The 24,445-nt window shown below is 48.4% G+C and overlaps 1 protein-coding gene across 1 annotated transcript in view; it reads left to right on the forward strand.

Annotated features, from left to right (window-relative positions):
- The first annotated feature begins 1,557 nt into the window (after positions 1-1,557).
- Positions 1,558-24,445, forward strand: part of LOC125519371 — a 27,373-nt gene continuing 4,485 nt past the window's right edge. Inside the window, exon 1 of the mRNA XM_048684203.1 lies at positions 1,558-1,890. Within this exon, the coding sequence (XP_048540160.1) occupies positions 1,558-1,890 (333 nt within the window). The remainder of the gene's footprint in view (positions 1,891-24,445) is intronic.

Here is a 24,445-nt window from a genome sequence, read left to right on the forward strand (position 1 = left end):
CCGCTACTACGGCATGGGGCACCAAACGCCAGAACAATGGGCGAAGGAACAGGAGAAACGATGGAGGAGGCAGCTCAGGACAGAATACGCAAGAGGATGAGAAGGAAGGCGATGACACGGATATGGAGGAAAGTGACGCTAGTCGCAAGAGGACTTCTGACGAGGTTGTGGGTGTGCTCGCTCCTGCTGTGGCTACCACAAGTCTGGACATTATTCCCGTGGAGAAGAACAATGGTGGCCCTGAGAATCTACCCATTAGCCCACCTCCAAAGCAGGACCCTAAGCGTCCGAGACTTTCGCAGTAGACAGAGAAGGGGCAGAACATGGGAGGAAGGAAGAACTCAGCGGCTCTGAAGATCATTGATGCTAAATCGGCGCCTCCCCGGTGGAGGACCGCCGGGCCCAATGAGTTGCCTTAGCTGGAACTGTCGGGGGCTAGGCAACGCCCCGACAGTCCAAGAGCTACGAGAAATCGTTCTAAAGTTTGCCCCTAGAGTACTTTGTATCGTTGAAACATAGATTGGTCAGGATAGAGCTGAAAATTTATCAAGTACTCTAGGTTTTGATTCTTCTTTTGCAGTTGGTTCCACCGGTAGGAGTGGTGGTTTAGCTTTGTATTGGAACAATAATAAAGCTTGAGATTTTGGGTTATTCGCAATATCATGTTGATGCTAAGATCTCAGACATGGGAGGGGACCCTTGGAGGCTCTCGTGCTTTTACGGAGAGGCACAAACACATCTCCGGTATAGAACATGGGACACAATGAAAAACCTAGCAGCACTCCAAAACATGTCGTGGTTGTGCATTGGGGATTTCAACGAGGTTCTACTCTATGATGAGCACGAAGGAATTGGTCAGAGAAGTCAAACCCAGATCCAAGGTTTTCGAGATGCGGTCGATGTGTGTGGACTGATTAACCTCGGTTTCCAGGGCCGTAAGTGGACGTTCGAAAAGAAGGTGACGAGTGGATCATATACAAGAGTAAGACTTGACAGGGCTTTGGGCTCGCCCCAGTGGTGCGCTCGGTTCCCGCTGGCAGCGGTTGATCATCTAAATCAGCGACCTCCGACCACTCCCCTATAAACCTGATGCTGTTTCCACCGGACAGAGGGAAGAAAGGAGAAAAGCAGTTTAGGTATGAATGCATGTGGGACACGCATCCCGAGCTGATCCCCATGGTCCAGCGGGCATGGGAGGTGAACGGCCCCAATCTTACGGTGGCAGAAGTCCGAGCAAACCTTCAATCCCTGTCTAACAACTTGGGCGAGTGGAGCAAGTCAACATTTGGGAGTGTTAAATCAGAAATAAGAAGGTTGAAAAGAGATTTGGAGCGTCTGAGGAGTGATCCAGCAAGGACTGCTCCAGGCCATGTTGAGATCAAAACAAATGACCGATTGATTGAGCTATACCTTCGGGAAGAAATAATGTGGCGCCAACGATCACGAGTAGCTTGGCTTTCTGAGGGGGATAGGAATACGCATTTTTTCCATCTCCGAGCTTCAAGTAGGCGGCGCAAGAACTTAATAAAGTCATTACAGAAGCAAGATGGGCAACTCATGGATGATCTGACAGAGATGCAGCAGATGGCACTTGACTTCTATAAAGCCCTATACACGTTAGAGGGGGTGGATGTTTTAGAGGATGTCCTCCAACACGTCCCCTCCAAGGTGACAGTAGCTATGAATGAATCCCTAACAGCGCCGTACAGGAAGGAAGAAGTTAAGAAGGCACTTTTCCAGATGTACCCGACCAAGGCCCCGGGGTCGGACGGGTTTCCGGCGCACTTCTTTCAGAGGCATTGGGATATTTGTGGTGTGGCGGTCACTCGTGCTGTCCTGAGTATAGTTCGTGGAGAAGAAAGCCCGGAGTGTGTGAATGACACCGTTTTGGTATTAATCCCTAAGGTATCAAAACCAACTCTGTTATCCCAATTTCGACCGATTAGTTTATGCAATGTCTTTTACAAGATAGCTTCAAAGGTTCTAGCTAATCAGTTGAAGGTAATACTTCCTGAAGTTATTTCTGAAGAGCAGTCAGCCTTTGTGCCTGGTCGGCTTATAACTGATAACATAATCTCAGCATATGAGTGTTTGCACTTTATGAAGAGGAACAAGTCAAAAATAACAACTATTGTGCTCTAAAGCTCGACATGATGAAGGCATATGATCGAGTGGAGTGGAACTATTTGGAAGCTATCATGAGAAAGCTGGGTTTTGCAGCATCATGGGTATCCACGGTTATGAACATGGTGAGAACAGTTTCTTTTTCAGTAATGTTTAATGGGTGCAAATCAGAAGAATTTTCACCCTCCAGAGGTATTCGTCAGGGAGACCCCATCTCTCCATACCTTTTCTTGTTGGCAGCAGAGGGCCTCTCGTGCCTGTTAAAATCTCAGATTGGATCATCCCAGCTCAGCGACATTAAGGTGGCGCCATCGGCTCCGTCGGTGAACCATCTTTTATTCGCGGATGATAGCCTGCTGTTCTTCAAGGCGAGTGTTGATGGAGCAGAAGAAGTGTCACACCTTTTGGATACTTATAGCAGGGCCTCGGGCCAACAGATTAACAAGGAAAAATAAACTATTTTATTTAGCAAAGGATGCCCCCAGATAGTAAGAGATGCAGTGAAGGGGTGTCTCCAAGTTCCTAATGAGTCCCTAAGTGATAGATACCTTGGTATGCCCACAGATGTGGGACACTCAAAAAAGGGCACCTTCAAACACTTGAGTGAGCAGGTGTGGGATAAGGTTAAAGGATGGATGGGCAAGTGTTTGTCCACAGGAGGCAAGGAGGTTCTAATCAAGTCGGTAGCACAAGCTATACATGTATATTCCATGTCATGTTTCAAGCTTCCTAGAGGTTTATGTGAACATATAAACTCCATCATACGCAAGTTCTGGTGGGGCCGCAAGGAGGGACAACGGAAACAGGCTTGGGTATCTTGGGAGGTGATGACGAGGCCAAAGTATTTTGGAGGCCTGGGTTTCAGAGACCTAGAGATCTTTAATCTAGCATTATTAGCTAGACAGGCGTGGAGAGTGTTGCATGATCCATCAACGCTAAGTGCAAGGATCCTTAATGTTGGGGAACGTAGTAATTTCAAAATTTTCCTACGCACACGCAAGATCATGGTGATGCACAGCAACGAGAGGGGAGAGTGTTGTCTACGTACCCTCGTAGACCAGAAGCGGAAGCGTTATGACAACGCGGTTGATGTAGTCGTACGTCTTCACAACCCGACCGATCAAGCACCGAAACTACGGCACCTCCGAGTTCTAGCACACGTTCAGCTCGATGACGATCCCCGGACTCCGATCCAGCAAAGTGTCGGGGAAGAGTTCCGTCAGCACGACGGCGTGGTGACGATAATGATGTTCTACCGTCGCAGGGCTTCGCCTAAGCACCGCTACAATATTATCGAGGAGTATGGTGGAGGGGGGCACCGCACACGGCTAAGAAAACGATCACCAGGATCAACTTGTGTGTCTAGAGGTGCCCCCTGCCCCCGTATATAAAGGAGTAAGGGGGGGTGCGGCCGGCCCTAGGAGGAGGCACGCAGGAGGAGTCCCCTAGTTGGATTAGGACTTGGGGGGAAGGAGGAGAGGGGAAAAGGAAAGGGGGGCACCGCCCCCCTTCCTTGTCCAATTCGGACTTGGGAGGGGAGGGGCTCGCGGCAGCCCCTAGGCCTCCTCTCCTCTTTCTCCACTAGGCCCATTAAGGCCCATTAGGTTACCGGGGGGGTTCCGGTAACCTCCCGGTACTCCGGTAAAATGCCGATTTCACCCGGAACACTTCCGATGTCCAAACATAGGCTTCCAATATATCAATCTTCACGTCTCGACCATTTCGAGACTCCTTGTTATGTCCGTGATCACATCTGGGACTTCGAACAAACTTCGGTACATCAAAATATATAAACTCATAATAAAACTGTCATCGTAACGTTAAGCGTGCGGACCCTACGGGTTCGAGAACAATGTAGACATGACCGAGACACGTCTCCGGTCAATAACCAATAGCGGAACCTGGATGCTCATATTGGCTCCTACATATTCTACGAAGATCTTTATCGGTCAGACCGCATAACAACATACGTTGTTCCCTTTGTCATCGGTATGTTACTTCCCGAGATTCGATCGTCGGTATCTTAATACCTAGTTCAATCTCGTTACTGGCAAGTCTCTTTACTCGTTCCGTAATACATCATCTCACAACTAACTCATTAGTTGTAATGCTTGCAAGGCTTATGTGATGTGCATTACCGAGAGGGCCCAGAGATACCTCTCCGATAATCGGAGTGACAAATCCTAATCTCAAAATACGCCAACCCAACATGTACCTTTGGAGACACCTGTAGAGCTCCTTTATAATCACCCAGTTATGTTGTGACGTTTGGTAGCACACAAAGTGTTCCTCCAGCAAACGGGAGTTGCATAATCTCATAGTCATAGGACCATGTATAAGTCATGAAGAAAGCAATAGCAACATACTAAACAATCGGGTGCTAAGCTAATGGAATGGTTCATGTCAATCACATCATTCTCCTAATGATGTGATCCCGTTAATCAAATGACAACACATGTCTATGGTTAGGAAACATAACCATCTTCGATTAACGAGCTAGTCAAGTAGAGGCATACTAGTGACGTTTAGTTTGTCTATGTATTCACACAAGTATTATGTTTCCGGTTAATACAATTCTAGCATGAATAATAAACATTTATCATGATATAAGGAAATAAATAATAACTTTATTATTGCCTCTAAGGAATATTTCCTTCAGTCTCCCACTTGCACTAGAGTCAATAATCTAGATTACACAGTAATGATTCTAACACCCATGGAGCTTTGGTGCTGATCATGTTTTGCTCATGGAAGAGGCTTAGTCAACGGGTCTGCTACATTCAGATCCGTATGTATCTTGCAAATCTCTATGTCTCCCACCTGGACTAGATCCCGGATGGAATTGAAGCGTCTCTTGATGTGCTTGGTTCTCTTGTGAAATCTGGATTCCTTTGCCAAGGCAATTGCACCAGTATTGTCACAAAAGATTTTCATTGGACCCGATGCACTAGGTATGACACTTAGATCGGATATGAACTCCTTCATCCAGACTCCTTCGTTTGCTGCTTCCGAAGCAGCTATGTACTCCGCTTCACATGTAGATCCCACCACAACGCTTTGTTTAGAACTGCACCAACTGACAGCTCCACCGTTTAATGTAAACACGTATCCGGTTTGTGATTTAGAATCGTCCGGATCAGTGTCAAAGCTTGCATCAACGTAACCATTTACGATGAGCTCTTTGTCACCTCCATATATGAGAAACATATCCTTAGTCCTTTTCAGGTATTTCAGGATGTTCTTGACCGCTGTCCAGTGATCCACTCCTGGATTACTTTGGTACCTCCCTGCTAGACTTATAGAAAGACATACATCAGGTCTGGTACACAGCATTGCATACATGATAGAGCCTATGGCTGAAGCATAGCACTAGTAGAAAATAGGGCTTTGGTCCAGGGCGGGTCAGCCCATTAGTCCCGGTTCAGTCCAGAACCAGGACCAATGTGGGCATTGGTCCCGGTTCATGAGCCCAGGGGGCCGGCCGGGCCACGTGGGCCATTGGTCCCGGTTCATATGGACCTTTTGGTCCCGGTTGGTGGGATGAACCGGGACCAATGGGCCTCGCTCCTGGCCCACCACCATTGGTCCCGGTTGGTGGCTTGAACCGGGACTAAAGGCTCCCCTTTAGTCCCGGCTCATGTCACCAACCGGGACCAATGAGGTGCCTATATATACCCCTCGCTCGCGAGCAGAGCACCCTAGTGCTCTGTTTTTCTCTGGTCGAGGGGGAGAGGGCTTGGTGGTGCTCTAGCTCACCTCCTATGCACACAAGGTGTTCGATGGAATGCCCGAGCCACACTACTTAAGCTTTCTCCTCTCCAAGCTCGACCTCCAAGCTCCATTTTCCATAATATTTGTCTAGGTTTAGCGGTCCGTCACGCCCCGTCCCCGTCTTCACCGCCGTCGATCACCCGCGCCGAGCTCATCGCTGGCACCACCGTGGTGAGCCTCTTGTTTTATCTTCTTTCTGAAAGGAAAAATATTCTTACTTTTATGTTTACATAGATACTTGTATTATTTTCTTACTTTTATTATTGCATCTTATATAGTGCGATGGTTTTGGTATCCACCCCCGCCGGCCCTCGTCCTGTCTATGATTCGGATGTGGTATATATATTATATTTATAACTATTGGTTCATTTATTGTTTATGAAAATTATGCCAACCAATGTGACATAGATTTTATTTATGTAGGATGTATGTGAATCGGAAATGCCAACCGACCCTATTGTCGAGAGGTTAAATTTAGTTGAAGAAGAAAACAATTTGTTGAAGGAAAAAATAACAAAAATTGAGGAGAAGATGATATTGGAGTTGCATGTTGCGGATGTCGTCGATGATCCCAAGATCAAGATGGATGCAATGCGCTTGAAGATTGGAAAGATTAGAAAATATGCCATTCATACCGAGGCTTGGTATCATTATGCCATTGGATCAATTGTTACCTTGGTTGCGATTATGATCACATTTGTTTTTGCATTGAAATGTTTTACATAGTTTCAATGTATGGTTTAATTAATTAGATGCTCTGGAGAGCTATATGTTGTTAGATGAGAACTATGTATGCACTTTGGTTTTAATGTGATGATGAACTTCTATTAATTTGGACACTTAATTATATATAATGCACGCAGATGAACCGGCAATGGATGTACGGGACAGACACACCCGCGAGTACATTAAGGGCTTGCATGAGTTTCTCGATGCGGCTGAGGCAAACAAGCAGAATGGTTTTATGTGTTGTCCATGCACTGAATGTGGGAATACGAGGTCTTACTCTAACCGGAAAATCCTTCACTCCCACCTGCTTTACAAGGGTTTCATGCCACACTATAATGTTTGGACGAGGCACGGAGAAATAGGGGTTATGATGGAAGACGGCGAAGAAGAAGAGTACGATGACAACTATGTGCCCCCTGAATACGGTGATGCTGCAACGGGGGGAGCTGGTGAAGATCAAGAGGAACCAGACGATGTGCCCAATGATGTTGCAACGGGTGAAGCTACTGAAGATAAAGAGGAACCAGACGATGTGCCCGATGATGATGATCTCCGCCGGGTCATTGTCGATGCAAGGACGCAATGCGAAAGTCAAAAGGAGAAGCTGAAGTTCGATCGCATGTTAGAGGATCACAAAAAAGGGTTATACCCCAATTGCGAAGATGGCAACACAAAGCTCGGTACCGTACTGGAATTGCTGCAGTGGAAGGCGGAGAATGCTATGGCTGACAAAGGATTTGAGAAGCTACTGAAAATATTGAAGAAGAAGCTTCCAAAGGATAACGAATTGCCCGACAGTACATACGTAGCAAAGAAGGTCGTATGCCCTCTAGGATTGGAGGTGGAGAAGATACATGCATGCTGAGGGAGTCCTGGATTAGGGGGTGTTCGGATAGCCGGACTATACCTTCAGCCGGACTCCTGGACTATGAAGATATAAGATTGAAGACTTCGTCCCGTGTCCGGATGGGACTTTCCTTGGCGTGGAAGGCAAGCTTGGCGATGCGATATTCAAGATCTCCTACCATTGTAACCAACTCTGTGTAACCCTAACCCTATCCGGTGTAGCCCGTAGAGAATCAACTCCATACACAATCATACCATAGGCTAGCTTCTAGGGTTTAGCCTCCTTGATCTCATGGTAGATCTACTCTTGTACTACCCATATCTTCAATATTAATCAAGCAGGAGTAGGGTTTTACCTCCATCGAGAGGGCCCGAACCTGGGTAAAACAAAGTGTCCCCTGTCTCCTGTTACCATCCGACCTAGACGCACAGTTCGGGACCCCCTACCCGAGATCCGCCGGTTTTGACACCGACATTGGTGCTTTCATTGAGAGTTCCTCTGTGTCGTCGCCTTTAGGCCCGATGGCTCCTTCGATCTTCAACAACGATGCGGTCCGGGGTGAGACTTTCCTCCCCGGACAGATCTTCGTCTTCTGCGGCTTCGCACTGCGGGCCAATTCGCTTGGCCACCTTGAGCAGATCGGAAGCTACGCCCCTGGCCATCAGGTCAGGTTTGGAAGCCTAAACTACACGGCTGACATCCGCGGAGACTTGATCTTCGACGGATTCGAGCCACAGCCAAGCGTGCCGCACTGTCTCGATGGGCATGATATAGCTCTGCCGTCGAACAGCGCCTTGGAGGCCGCACACGCATCGGTTTCGACCATTGATTCGGAACCTACTGCGCCGATCGAGGGTCAGCGGTTGGACGCTGCCTCAGGGACTGCGATCTCAGAGGCGATCGAGCCGAACTCCAGCCCCGCACTCCGCATGGCCCGTGACTCCGAGGAGCCGGATCCCTCTCCGAACTCCGAGCCCCCCGCGCCCCTGCCAATCGAATCCGAGTGGGCGCCGGTAATGGAGTTCACCGCAGCGGACATCTTTCAGCATTCGCCTTTTGGCGACATCCTGAATTCTCTTAAGTCTCTCTCTTTATCAGGAGAGCCCTGGACGGACTACGGTCAGCAAGGGTGGGATACGGACGGTGAGGAAATTCAAAACCCACCCACCACCCACTTTGTAGCCACTGTCGACGACTTAACCGACATACTTGACTTCGGCTCCGAAGACATCGACGGCATGGACGACGATATAGGAGACGAATAGGAACCAGCACCTGTAGGGCGCTGGAAAGCCACCTCGTCATACGACATATACATGGTGGATACTCCAAAAGATGGAGATGGCGATGGAACAATGGGGGATAATGACCCCAAGAAACAGCCAAAGTGCCGGCGTCAGCGGCGCCGCTCTAAATCCCGCCAAAGCAAAAACGGTGATTCCGGCATGGGAGATAATACTACCCCGGACAGCACCGAAGAACACCCACCTCAGCAAGATTCGGCACAGGAAGATGGAGAAGCCAGCCCTCACGAGAGAGCGGCAGACCAAGAGGTCGAGGATGATAACTATACACCTCCCTCCGAAGACGAGGCAAGCCTCGATGACGATGAATTCGTCATACCATCAGACCCCGCCGAACAAGAGCGTTTTAAACGCAGGCTTTTAGCCACGGCAAGCAGCCTCAAGAAAAAGCAGCAACAGCTTAGAGCTGCCGAAGATTTGCTAGCTGACAGATGGACTGAAGTCCTTGCGGCCGAAGAGTATGAACTCGAACGCCCCTCCAAGAGTTACCCAAAGCACAGGCCGCTACCCCGATCAGAGGAGGAAGCACCTACATCACCAGCGCATGACATGGCAGACCGGCCACCCCATGGCCGTGACAGAGAGGCCGCTCAGCCCTCCACCCAAGCCATGCCCCGACGCCGCACAACTAAGGCATGGGAAAATGCGCCCGACCTGCGAGACATACTGGAGGATAAAGCAAGACAAACAAGATCGATCTACAGATCACGCAGGCGCCCTACGGCATGTGACAATGATCTTCACTCCGGATACAACAAATCCGGCCGGGCCGAACACAACAGACATAGCTCTTCCGAGCTGCGTCGTGATATAGCCCAGTACAGAGGCACCGCACACCCGCTATGCTTCACGAATGAAGTAATGGATCATAAAATCCCAGAGGGCTTCAAACCCGTAAACATCGAATCATACGATGGCACCACAGACCCGGCGGTATGGATCGAGGACTATCTCCTTCACATCCACATGGCATGCGGCGATGATCTACACGCCATCAAGTACCTCCCGCTCAAACTTAAAGGACCGGCCCGGCATTGGCTTAACAGCTTGCCAGCAGACTCAATCGGTTCTTGGGAGGACCTGGAAGCCGCATTCCTCGATAACTTCCAGGGCACTTACGTACGACCGCCGGATGCCGACGACTTAAGCCACATAATTCAGCAGCCAGAAGAATTAGCCAGACAATTCTGGACACGGTTCCTAACAAAGAAAAACCAGATAGTCGACTGTCCGGACACAGAGGCCCTAGCAGCTTTCAAGCATAACATCCGCGACGAGTGGCTTGCCCGGCACCTGGGACAGGAAAAGCCGAAATCCATGGCAGCACTCACGACACTCATGACCCGCTTTTGCACGGGAGAAGACAGCTGGCTGGCTCACAGTAACAACTTATCAAAGAACCCCGGTAATTCGGATACCAAGGACAAAAGTGGCAGGACACGTCGGAATAAGCAAAAACGCCGCGTTAACAGCGACAGCAATGAAGAGACGGCAGTCAATGCCGGATTCAGAGGCTATAAATCCGGTCAGCGGAAAAAGCTATTCAAAAAGAATACTCAGGGCCCGTCCAGTTTGGACCGAATACTCGATCGCTTGTGCCAGATACATGGCACCCCCGAAAAGCCAGCCAATCACACTAACAGGGATTGTTGGGTGTTCAAGCAGGCAGGCAAGTTAAGAGCCGAAAACAGAGACAAGGGGCTGCACAGCGACGACGAAGAGCCCAAGCCGCCGAACAACAATGGACAGAAGGGCTTTCCTCCACAAGTGCGGACGGTGAACATGATATACGCAACCCACATTCCCAAGCGGGAGCGGAAGCGTGCGCTGCGGGACGTATACGCGATGGAGCCAGTCGCCCCAAAGTTCAACCCATGGTCCTCCTGCCCGATCACCTTTGATCGAAGGGACCATCCCACTAGCATCCGTCATGGCCGCTTCGCCGCATTGGTTCTCGACCCAATCATCGACGGATTTCACCTCACAAGAGTCCTCATGGACGGCGGCAGTAGCCTGAACCTGCTTTATCAGGACACAGTGCGGAAAATGGGCATAGATCCCTCAAGGATCAAACCCACAAAAACGACCTTTAAAGGCGTTATACCAGGTGTAGAAGCCAACTGTACAGGCTCAGTAACACTTGACGTGGTCTTCGGATCCCCGGATAATTTCCGAAGCGAAGAGTTAATCTTCGATATAGTCCCGTTTCGCAGTGGCTATCACGCCCTGCTCGGACGAACCGCATTCGCAAAATTCAATGCGGTGCCGCATTATGCATATCTCAAACACAAGATGCCAGGCCCTCGAGGAGTAATCACGGTCAACGGAAACACCGAACGCTCCCTCCGTACGGAGGAGCATACGGCGGCTCTCGCAGCGGAGATACAAAGTAGCCTTCTTAGGCAATTCCCCAGTCCGGCCATTAAAAAGCCAGACACCGCCAAGCGCGCCCGGAGTAACCTACAGCAGGACCGCCTGGCACACTCTGAGCAAGCGTAGCAATGCGGCCCCAACCCCAGCTTTCGCGACCTAGCAAAACCAGTACCTCGCATACACAACTACGCCCTTGAAATAGCATGGGCACAGGGGAAGGGGCACAATAAATGGCACGCCCAACATACGGCTTAAAACGTACTAGGGGCTGCCCGATTCTTTTAATTTTTTTCTTACTTTCAGGACTCCATACTTCGGACGACCTGTTCGGCAACTCGACTGCCGCACAAACGATGCAAGATCCAGGGAGGCAGACAAGCCATGCCGCATTATGGAACTCCCAAGTGGTCTCTGTTACGAGCGGTATACCTATTTTAAATACAATTCCGCGGCCTGCCCCTGGTCAGGACATACTGAATAGTCCAATATCTTTTGCTTATCGCACTATTTGTATCGTTCGGCTTTGATAAATAGCCTCTCTATAAACAATGCTTAGCTTCTCGTCTATTTTTTGCATTACTCTATTTTATATATGTTCATTAATGACATGTTGCACCCGTACACTATGGTACGACAAGTACGCCAGGGGCTTCAGTACCCTTTAATATGGTGTGAGAAGTCCGTACACTTTCACAAGTGTGGCACCCCGAACTTATAGCACTATATGCATCGGCTCCAAATCATGATTTGGGTCAATAGTTGGGTTTGCCCGGCTCCTATGTTTTGGTGCCTTACGTTCCGCTATATCGGCTAAGGTAGCACTGGGAGAACCACTGCGATTGTGCCCCGGTTGAGATGGGCTAAGCACCTCAGTGGAGAAAGCTAAAACTGACTGTCATGATGAGGCGAGAGACCGGTCGCTGTTCGAGAGGTTTTTCGGGTCCCTAAAGGCCTATGCCGCTTCGAGCGAGGAGCTGGATAACCCCAGCCAAGGCGTGGATAGCGCCCCGAACTCGGTCTTCCGAACTAGGGGCTTCGCCGAAATTTCAAATTATAAAGTTCTATGGCTAGGTGAGAGTGTTCAAGCATTATAGTCTGATTGCCTAGTTCGCCGTGCTGAGCGCCTCCCTCGAAGGACCCAACTATGGGAAAAAGAGTGCTCAGGTTTATCCCCGAACACCCCAGCACTAGTGGCATGGGGGCAGAAGCCGGCGACTGGCCATCTCTCAATTTTTTGATAAACGTCCGCACAGAAAATAATATTTTAAATTCAACAAGCATTGCTTAAAGCGCCTATGAACAAGTTTTCAGCGCACAGGATAAAAACGAGCGAGTTTATTCAAAAATTACATCCTTGGTACATTCATCTGCCACAAGGCAAGCACCCACAAGAACATCCTTGTAATAGTTCTCGGGCTTGCGATGCTCCTTCCCCGGCGGCGGCCCGTCCTTCACAAGCTTCTCACCGTCTAGCTTACCCCAGTGCACCTTTACATGGGCAAGGGCCCTATGGGCACCTTCGATGCAGACGGAGCGCTTGAGGACCTCGAGCCTTGGACAGGCCTCCACCAGCCGCCGCACCAGCCCGAAGTAGCTCCCAGGCAGGGCCTCTCCGTGCCACAGCCGAACTGTGAAGCCCTTCATGGCCTGTTCGGCCGCCTTGTGGAGTTCGACCAGCTGTTTCAGCTGGTCGCTCAAGGGCACAGGGTGTCCGGCCTCAGCATACTGAGACCAGAACACCTTCTCCGTCGAGCTGCCCTCTTCAGCTCGGTAGAATGCAGCGGCATTGGATACGCTGCGGGGAAGATCTGCGAATGCCCCTGGAGAACTCCGGATTCGGGTAAGTAACAAGTAGTTTAGTTTTATATTTCTGCTTTGCATAAAGAATGCCTTACCCGCTGCTATCTTCTTCATATCCTCCAACTCTCGGAGGGCCTTTTGGGCTTCGGCCTTGGCAGACTTGGCAGTCTCAAGGGCCGCCGCGAGCTCGGACGCTCGGGTCTCTGACTCAAGCTCCAAACTCTCATGTTTTCTCATGAGAGCCTGAAGCTCTTGCGACACCTCGCCGACCTGAGCCCCAAGTTTTTCTCGCTCGGTGCGCTCCGCGACCGTTTTCTTTTCGGCCTCAGACAGCGCCTGCTTGAGGGTCGCCACCTCAGTCATGGCCCCTACAATAAGCAGTACAATCCTGTTATTTTTTGCAATCATGCCTCTCTATAGGCACTTATTTCTGTAAGGTATTTCTTACCTTCTTTCTCCTCGAGTTGCCGCTTGGCAAGGCCGAGCTCTTGCTCGGACCGCTCGAGTCCCTGTTTCAAGACACCCACCTCCGCAGTCAGTGCGGCGGTGGACAGCAGCGAAGTCTGCATATGCATATTGACTCTTTATTGTTAGACTTCTGCGAAATTTAAAAGATCCTCTATTCGGCTTTTCTTTCCGAACGCCAAATAGAGCATCAGGGGCTACTGTCTATGCAGTAATATTTTTACATATTTTTACTTACCTCGAAGCCTGTTAGGAGGCTAGCGCAAGCTTCACTCAGCCCGCTCTTGGCGGACTGGACCTTCTGGATCACCGTACTCATAATAGTACAGTGCTCCTCGTCGATGGAGGCGCCTTCAAGCACCTCCAGCAGATTGTCCGGCACCTCTGGTTGGACGGAGGTTGCCGGCTCAGAAGGCTTGCTCCTCTTGGAAGGAGCTCGCCTACCGCGGTCCGGAATCGTTGAAGATTCCGGCACGGTGTCCGGCTTAAGGCCGGACTTGGAGCCCTGGGGGGTCTTGTCCCCTTTACTCCTGGAGTCCGGGAGGTTGCCTTGCGGCTCCTCCAGGACCACCTCCTCCTGCCCCGGAGCTTGTCGCGAAGCCACTTCGACGTCGTCCGCAGTGCGGGGGGAGACAGCGGGCGAAACGGAGTTCACGTCCGATGAATCCAGGGAGCCGCTCGACGACTCGTTGAGTTCGGCCCGGGGCGGGCTGTATAAGTATCATCGACATTAGGTAAAGTTGTGCAACAAAGGAACATCACGAGTTACTCTGATATCCGAACTTACGATTTCGCTGGACGCTTGGCCCTGTCCGGCCACTCCTCTTCGTCTTCTTCGGCGTCGGGGGAATAGTCCGGCGGAGGGATCTTCCTCTTCCTGGACCCCTCGGCCTCCCCAGTTGGGGCGGCCTCCCTCTTATTTCCTCCCCCCGCTGGAGGAGGAGAGTTTTCTTCTTCCTCCTCCTCATTTTCATGGGAGGAGGGCGTCTCGGACTCGCCGGATGACGAGTCCGACAACGCCACATTACGGGTACTCTTTCGAGTCCCCGTGGTCTTCTTCTTCTTAGCCTTCTTCTCCGGCACCACATAAGGCGCCGGAGTCAGCAGCTTCACCAGTAGAGCTGGGGCTGGGACTTCGGGCAGCGGAGCCGGACAGTTAATCGGTTCGGCCATCGCCCGCCAAGCCTGTCAAAGGCAAGGGAGTTTAGATCCCGCATAGAGTCAAACTATGAAAAAAGCTTGAACATCCTGTAACAGGTGTAGATAGCATACCTTGCTAGCGTGACGCTGTGAGCTGTATCCATGGTCCTCGGAAGCGGATGCGGGAGCCTCGGCGCCCTTGAATAGCATCTTCCAGGCATCTTCGTACGTTGTGTCGAAGAGCCTGCTGAGGGTTGGATGCTGCGCCGAGTCGAACTCCCACAGATTGAAATCCCGGTGTTGGCACGCGAGGATCCGGCAGACGAGCATAACCTGGATTATGTTGACAAGCCGGATTGGCTTGTTCACCAGGGATCGGATGCATGTTTGCAATCCGGTCACCTCTTTCTCGTCGCCCCATGACAGGCCCATCTCTTTCCAGGACACAAGCCGCGTGGGGGGTACGGATCGGAACTCAGGGACCGCGGTCCATTCCGGATCGCGTGGCTCGGTGATATAAAACCACCCAGATTGCCATCCCTTTAGGGTCTCCACGAAAGAGCCCTCGAACCATAGGGTGTTGGCCATCTTGCCCGCCATGGCGCCTCCGCACTCCACCTGGCTGCCGCTCACCACCTTGGGCTTGACGTTGAAAGTCTTGAGCCAGAGGCCGAAATGGGGGAGGACGCGGAGAAAGGCCTCACACACGACGATAAACGCCGAGATGTTGAGGATGAAGTTCGGAGCCAGATCGTGAAAATCTAGGCCGTAGTAGAACATGAGCCCCCGGACAAATGGGTGGAGTGGAAAACCCAGTCCGCGGAGGAAGTGGAGGAGAAATACCAACCTCTCATGGGGCCTTGGGGTGGGGATAAGCTGTCCCTTCTCGGGAAGCCGGTGCGCGATGTCCTTGGACAGATACCCGGCCTTCCTTAGCTTCTTGATTTTGTCCTCCGTAACGGTGGAGACCATCCATTTGCCTCCCGCTCCGGACATTGCTGGAGAAGGTTGAGGTGGGAAGTGCGGGCTTGGGCGCTGGAGCTCGGGTGCGCGAGAGATGGGTAGGCAAGGGAGGAAGAAGGCGTAGGTAAATAGGGTGGATCCTTATCCCCTTATATAGGCGGATGCGGTTATGCGTCCCCACTTGCCTAATAAAACTCGCTTGCCTCCCGAGCATCATGATAAATGGCGCGGTTGGGTTACCCACATCCGTATTAATGAGAATCCCATAAAAGGGGCACACGATCTCTGCTTTGACAAGACGTGCCAAGGAAACCACCTCGCAAAACATGCTGAGGTGGGGAAGTAAAAACGATTCGAGTAGAGGACTTGGCTGTAGTGTGATGGCGCACTGCAGAATACGTCAGCAGATTTGATTTGTGTTAATATTATTCTCTCTATAGCAATATGTGGAAACTTATTTTACAGAGCCGGACACTACTCTTGGTGATTACAATCTTCTATGAAGGACTTGGAGGAGGAACCCGCCTTGCAATGCCGAAGACAATTTGCGCGCCGGACTCGTCGTCATTGAAGCCTGGTTCAGGGGCTACTGAGGGAGTCCTGGATTAGGGGGTGTTCGGATAGCCGGACTATACCTTCAGCCGAACTCCTGGACTATGTAGATATAAGATTGAAGACTTCGTCCCGTGTCCGGATGGGACTTTCCTTGGCGTGGAAGGCAAGCTTGGCGATGCATATTCAAGATCTCCTACCATTGTAACCGACTCTGTGTAACCCTAACCCTATCCGTGTCTATATAAACCGGAGGGTTGTAGCCCGTAGAGAATCAACTCCATACACAATCATACCATAGGCTAGCTTCTAGGGTTTAGCCTCCTTGATCTCGTGGTAGATCTACTCTTGTACTACCCATATCTTCAATATTAATCAAGCAGGAGTAGGGTTTTACCTCCATCGAGAGGGCCCGAACCTGGGTAAAACAAAGTGTCCCCTGTCTCCTGTTACCATCCGACCTAGACGCACAGTTCGGGACCCCCAACCCCAGATCCGCCGGTTTTGACACCGACACATCACACTTTTATTTTTCTTACAACTCAACAATTACAACTCGATACTTAGAACAAATACGACTCTATATGAATGCCTCCGGCGGTGTACCAGGATATGCAATGAATCAAGAGTGACATGTATGAAAGAATTATGAATGGTGGCTTTGCCACAAATACGATGTCAACTACATGATCATGCTAGCAATATGACAATGATGGAGCGTGTCATAATAAACGGAACGGTGGAAAGTTGCATGGCAATATATCTCGGAATGGCTATGGAAATGCCATGATAGGTAGGTATGGTGGCTGTTTTGAGGAAGGTATATGGTGGGTGTATGATACCGCGAAAGGTGCGCGGTATTAGAGAGGCTAGCAATGGTGGAAGGATGGGAAAAAGTGCAATATAATCCATGGACTCAACATTAGTCATAAAGAACTCATACTTATTGCAAAATCTAGAAGTTATCAAAGAAAAGTATTACGCGCATGCTCCTAGGGGGATAATTGTAGGAAAGACCAATCGCTCGTCCCAACCGCCACTCATAAAGGAAGAACAATCAATAAATAAATTATGCTCCGACTTCATCACATAACGGTTAACCATACGTGGCATGCTACGGGATCACAAACTTTACACAAGTATCTTTAAATTTCACAACTACTAACTATATACCTCTAATATTATCACTCCCATATCTCAAAACAATTAATCATGCTTCAATCTTCTCTTAGTATTCAACGCACTCAAAAGAAAATTTCACATATCTTGAACACCAAGCATATTTATATTAAGCAAATTACCATGCTATTAAGACTCTCAAAATAATTTAAGTGAAGCATGAGAGATCAATAGTTTCTTTAAAACAAACCACCACCGTGCTCTAAAAGATCTAAGTGAAGCACATAGAGCAAAATTATAACGCTCAAAAGATATAAGTGAAGTGCATAGAGCAAAACTACATAGCTCAAAAGATTTAAGTGAAGCACATAGAGTATTCTATCAAATTTCAATTCAAGTATGGCTCTCTCAAAAGGTGTGTACAGCAAGGATGATTGTGGCATACTAACAAACAAAGACACAAATAATACAAGACGCTCCAAGCAAAACACATATCATGTTGGTGAATAAAAATATAGCTCCAAGTAAATTACCGATGGAAGTGGACGAAAGAGGGGATGCCTTCCGGGGCATCCCCAAGCTTTGACTTTTTGGTGTCCTTGGATTATCTTGGGGGTGCCATGGGCATCCCCAAGCTTAGGCTCTTGCCACTCCTTGTTCCATAATCCATCAAAAGAACTCACCCAAAACTTGAAAACTTCACAACACAAAACTCAAAATAGAAAACTCGTGAGCTCCGTTAGCGAAAGAAAACAAAAGACCACTTCAAGGTACTGTAATGAACTCATTCTTTATTTATATTGGTGTTAAACCTACTGTATTCCAACTTCTCTATGGATTATAAACTATTTTACTAGCCATAGATTCATCAAAATAAGCAAACAACACACGAAAAACAGAATCTGTCAAAAACAGAACAGTCTGTAGTAATCTGTAGCTAGCGCAAGATCTGGAACCCCAAAAATTCTAAAATAAATTTATGGACGTGAGGAATTTATCTATTAATCATCTTCAAAAGAATTAACTAAATAGCACTCTTCCAAATAAAAATGACAGCAGTTCTCGTGAGCGCTAAAGTTTCTGTTTTTTACAGCAAGTTCAATAAGACTTTCCCCAAGTCTTCCCAACGGTTCTACTTGGCACAAACACTAATTAAACACAAAAAACACAACCAAAACAGAGGCTAAATAATTATTTATTACTAAACAGGAGCAAAAAGCAAGGAATAAAAATAAAATTGGGTTGCCTCCCAACAAGCGCTATCGTTTAACGCCCCTAGCTAGGCATAAAGCAAGAATAGATCTAGGTATTGCCATCTTTGGTAGGCAATCCATAAGTGGCTCTCATGATAGTTTCATATGGTAATTTTATTTTCTTTCTTGGAAAGTGTTCCATACCTTTTTAATGGAAATTGAATCTAATATTCCCTTCCTTCATATCAATAATCGCACCAACCGTTCTAAGGAAAGGTCTACCAAGAATAATAGGGCAAGAAGGATTGCAATCTATATCAAGAACAATGAAATCTACGGGCACATAATTCCTATTTGCAACAATAAGAACATCATTTCTTAGGTTTCTTAATAGTGGAATCCGCAAGATGCAAGTTTAGAGAGCAATCATCAAATCGGGAAATCTAGCAAATCACACAAAGTTTTGGGGATAGTGGAGACACTAGCACCCAAATCACACAAAGCATAAAACTCATGATCTTTAATTTTAATTTTGATAGTTGGTTCCCACTCATCATAGAGTTTTCTAGGGATAGAGACTTTCAACTCAAGTTTTTCTTCATAAGATTGCATCAAGGCATCAACAATATGTTCGGTGAAGGCTTTCTTTTGACTATAAGCATGCGGAGAATTTAGCACGGATTGCAACAAGGAAATACAATCAATCAAAGAGCAACTTTCATAATTAAATTCCTTGAAATCCAATATAGTGGGTTTAGCAACATCTAAATTTTTATTTCTTTCAATCCCACTTTCGTCAATTTCATCATAAAGATCTAAATACTCCGAATTTTTGGAACGCCTTCTAGGTAAAGGAAGATCATATTAAGTTTCATCAAGATTCATATTGCAAAACAAAGATTTGATAGGGGACACATCAATAACTTTTAGATCTCACTGGTAGAAAAAGGGCCTGTTGTCCCGGTTTGTAAGGGCCTTTTGTCCCGGTTCCTGAACCGGGACTAAAGGGTCGGTACTAATGCCCTTCCCTTTAGTCCCGGTTCAATCCAGAACCGGGACAGATGGGCCTCCACGTGGCCTGTGCGCGGAGCCCAGGCAGGAGGGCCTTTGGTCCCGGTTGGTGGCACCAACCGGGACCAATAGGCATCCACGCGTCAGCATTTCTGTGGCTGGGGTTTTTGTTTTTTTGAAAGGGGGGGGGGTTGGGGGTTGGGTTAATTTAGGTGTTTCATATATTGTGTTAGCTAGCTATAATTAATAGAGAGAAGTGTCCTCTCTTATGTCCGTGCTTGGTCGACGCTACGTACTATACATACGTATAGAGAGGACTAGACACGCTAGCTAGCTAGTAAGCAAACGAAGGAAACAGAAGATCGTCATGAACATATATGCATACAGAGAGAAGTGATATCGACCACCTCTCCTTCTCCGAGAGATTGGTCGAACAACAAGTTCTCGTATATCTATCCGACACTACCGGCTACATATATACAATAATTATCTCTTACAAATATAATCATACGGACTCATGGTCCACATAGTATTCTCCGTCTTCAGCGATCACGTGGTCAAGAAAGAATGCCGCCAATTCCTCTTGAATTGCTCGCATGCGAGCTGGTGCTAGGAGTTCATCCCGCTTCCGAAACATCTAATTTGAAGAAGGGGGTCAATACATATATATATGAATGAATGAAACTCAACACAAATGATGGTAATAAAATAAAATTGTGAATGTTGTTATTTACGTACTTCATATTGTTCGTCAGTGTAGCCCCGCTCACAGGTCGTGTGGCGGATGGACTCGCAAACGTAGTATCCACAGAAATCATTCCCTTGTTCCTGCCACAACCACTTTACAAGAAATAGAGGTCAATCAAACTGATAAGCAAGAATGCCAAATGGTATTGATGAAACTAGCGCTTGAATCAATAGGAGATGCGCGGAACATGCTACTATAGTACTTACTTTCGGGTGTCTAAATTGCAGCTTCTTCGGGAGTCCTGGAGCTTTTTTGGTGAATTTTTCCAAACCCTGCCAGACAAAGAAAACAATTACTTGATATATCAGGAAATGAACAAAGTTGCTGATATGGTGGATAATGATCGATTTAACTTACTTCTCGAGCATTTGAGTCATGTCCGCATAGTCCTGGGGATCTTTTCGTCTTGAGTCTAAGACGGTTACTAGTCCCTGCTCAAGCTTAATCTCTAGGAGAATATAGTGGAAACTGCACACGCATGCATAACTCATCAATTACATTACTATAACCTTGACTAATATATAAGGGAAACCGAATACGCACAAGACAGTAACACTCACTTGAAGTTGTAAGGAAAGAGTATTATATCTTTGTTTTCATTTATTACCAACGATCGTAGCAAGTTGGCCTCGGTATTGCGGCATGAAATTTAACCTGAGTTGCATCTATGAGATATGTGTTAATGAACCCAATATCACCGACTTGTCTTTTCTTCAATTCGGCGATCTTCAATCTGCATAATATAGTGAGGATGATTATAAATACATGCAATGAAAGAGCTGAGCTATATAGAGAGACTTAATGACAGAAGTAGTACTACTTACAGACAGTAGCAGGTGACCGTTGTTTTATCGAGGGCCAATTGATTGAAAAACTGAAAGAACTCCTCAAATGGAACAGGCAACAGTTCAATTCCAACGAGGTCATGCTCCTTTTTAACTTTCACATACAAAGTACTCCTCCCCCCAGAGTCTCTGCAGATTTTCAAGTACCAATCATGCAATCTTCGCATCATCGTTGATAGAGGATCTTTCATCTTTGATGAGAGGCTTCCCGTACTCGTATCTTTGTATCTGCACCTCCATGGGTTCATAATGTACATCGTCGGGCAGGTAATCTGCAAGATTCCTATAACCGGGCACCATTCTTGGATCATTAGCAACGTTGTGGCTAGGCACCTTGAGCGGGGGGCACGATTGCTTCGCTTGTTCGCCGAGCTAGGCAATTTGTTTCCCAGCTCGTCGTTCTTTCAGCCTTTGATCACTGACAGTACTTCCCGACCGCTCCGCTTCGGCAAATTCCTTTCCAATAATGCGCTCATAGTTTCCTTTCGGCGGAGACTTGGGTGGTTTTGTCAGGGCAGCCAGAGTGCGCTTTGCTTTCACCGGATCTACCTTCTCCTCCGGAAGTGGATGTCTCTTTGCTTTCAACCCTTGAAACCAGTCATCCACTTTGGTTCGTGCGATCTCGGCATTCTCCTCCGGGGTCCTCTTGTATGGTAACTTCTCTGGAGTCTTTAGAGAAGGACCGAATCTGTATGTCCTCCTGCCTTTGGCTGTACTGCTAGACGCCGACCGAGCAGACGAAGCGGTTGTCTTCTTTACTTGCTTACGAGGCGGAGGAGAAGGACTACGATGCGCCGGAGTAGCCGGAGCGGCGGCAGGTCTCTTCCGCCCTTGCTGACGAGGCAGAGAAGGAGGAGGCTGGCTGCTCAGGCACGTCGGTGCAGGCGGAGAAGGAGGCGGAGTGCCGCCACGCGCTGGAGAAGGAGCCGATCGAGTGCCCTGATCGTCACTCGCCGGAGGAGGAGGCGGTGGAGGAGGCGGAGTGCCCTGACTCGCCGGAGGAGGAGGCGGTGGAGGAGGCGGAGTGCCCTGACTTGCCGGAGGAGGAGGAGGAGGCGGAGGCGTCCAGTTCGGAAGGTTGATGAGCTCCTTCCGCCATAGGCATGGAGGCTTCAGAGCAGACCCCAGCCTAGTCTCCCCTTCACCGGTAGGGTGGTCAAGCTGGAGGTCCTCAAATCCCTCCGTTATTTCATCCACCATCACCCTAGCATATCCTTCTGGAATCGGCCGGCAGTGAAAAGTTGTGCCTGGTTCAGTAGGATAAACAGAGCCAACAGCCGCCTTGACCTTCAAATTCATCCATTGCGTCATAAAGTGGAAATTTTGAGACTCCGTGATAGCATCCACGGGATAGCTAGCAGGAGCCGTCAAGGCATGCTCCGATTGAAGCAGCTCGATGGAAGCCACGCTGCTTCTCCGCTGAGATGGCGGGGTAGCTTCGGGGGAAGCTTCGGCAGTACGTTTGCTGCGATTTGCTTCTCGTTCCTCTATCGCTTGTACCCTTGCTTGCAGCGCCTGCATTTGGGTCTGCTGCACTTTTTTCCTCCTCTCATGGTATTTGTAACCGCCTGCGTCCGGAAACCCAACCTTCCACGGAATGGATCCTGGCGTGCCTCGTGTCCGTCCAGGGTGCTCAGGATTCCCGAGGGCCATTGTGAGCTCGTCGTTCTTCTGTCTGGAAAGAACGTCCCTTGCTGCGCTGCTTCGGTATAGTGCTGAAGCTTCCTGACTGGTATGTCCATTTGATTATTTGTCCAAATGCACTTCCCTGTTACAGGGTCCAAGGTTCCGCCAGCCCCGAAGAACCAAGTCCGGCAACGGTCTGGCCAGTTAATTGTCTCTGGTTCGATCCCTTTATCAACCAGATCATTCTCAGTCTTGGACCACTTAGGCCGGGCTACGAGGTAGACACCTAACCCCGTGCTATGGTGATGCTTCTTCTTCGTAGCATTTTGCTTGTTTGTCGCCGACATCTTCTTACTCTTTTCCGATGTCTTGTGGGCCACAAATGCGGGCCAGTGATCTCTGATCTTTAAATGCCCTTGAATTCTGGTGTCTCATTATTTTCGACAAACTTATTCAGCTCTTTCTTCCACCTCCTGAATAGTTCTGGCATCCTCTTAAGAGCAAAAGATTTGATTAATTGCTCTTTAACTGGCTTCTCTGGATTATCCTCTGGCGGTAGGGTGAAATTTGACTTCAGCTTAGTCCAAAGATCATTTTTATGCATATCATTGACATAAGACACCTCAGGGTCTTCTGTAGCCGGCTTAAACCCTTGCTGGATGCTGATCGGGATCTTGTCCCTAACCAAAACCCCGCACTGAGCAACAAATGCGCTCTTTGTCCGGAGGGGTTCAATCGGTTGGCCGTCGGGCGCGATTGCTATGATCTCAAACTTTTCATCTGAGCTCAACTTTTTCTTCGGGCCTCGTCTCTTTACCGAAGTTGTGCTCGATCCGGAGGGCTAGAAAAAAGAACAAAGACTTAATTAATATGTGTACATACCAAAACAATGAATGCATCAATTAGCTAGTCAGCAAAAGCTTAACTAATATATATACCTGGCCGGACTCGGTTCGGTCACCGGAGACGTCATCACGGTCTCCTTCTTGCACCGGCATTGGGTCACCGGAGCCGTCCACACGGTCTCCTTCTTGCACCGGCATTAGGTCACCGGAGCCATCATAATCAGCTGCTTCCAGACCATCGGTCTCGTTGAGAAACAACGAGCAGATGGCATCACTTCCTTGTGCGATTATGTTCCCCAACAACTCTTCTTGTACTTTGTCTTGGGCGGTGTCCATAGTTTCTACAAATATTGACAACATGGCAATTATTATTCAAACATGACAGATGGATATATTAGTGGCAAAAACGTAGAACTAATATTAATTAGTGGCCTCGACGCTGCTTCTCTAGGGTTTGGGGTGGCCTCGATGCTGCTTCTCTAGGGTTTGGGGTGGCCTCGACAATGCTTCAAGGATAAAAAAAGAAGAGGAAGAAGAAAAAAAAGAGAAGAAAGAATAGAGGAGTAAGAACTCCTCTATTCTTTCTTCTCCTCTTTTTTTCTTCTTCTTCCTCTTTTTTTTATCGGAAACCAGGGTCGTCGAGGGTCAGGGTCGCCGAACGGTAGAGGAAACCCTAAATAGCAAGTATCGTGTGTCCGACACCGACGGCCACATGTATCTCACACCGACGATACTTTCTATTTAGGGTTTCTCCTCTACCGCTCGGCGACCCTCGACGACCCTCGTTCCCGATAAAATAAAGAGGAAGAAGAAGAAAAAAAGATAAGAAAGAATAGAGGAGAAGAACTCCTCTATTCTTTCTTCTCCTCTTTTTTTCTTCTTCCTCTTCTTTTTTTATCCTCTTCTTCCTCTCATGTTCGAGAGGATCGCCGAGGGGTCGGGAGGTTGCCTAGTGTCAAAGAATTCAACAAAACCATGTCTTCATCATTA

This window comes from Triticum urartu, chromosome 7 (assembly GCF_003073215.2).
Source record: "Triticum urartu cultivar G1812 chromosome 7, Tu2.1, whole genome shotgun sequence".
Lineage (NCBI taxonomy): Eukaryota > Viridiplantae > Streptophyta > Magnoliopsida > Poales > Poaceae > Triticum > Triticum urartu.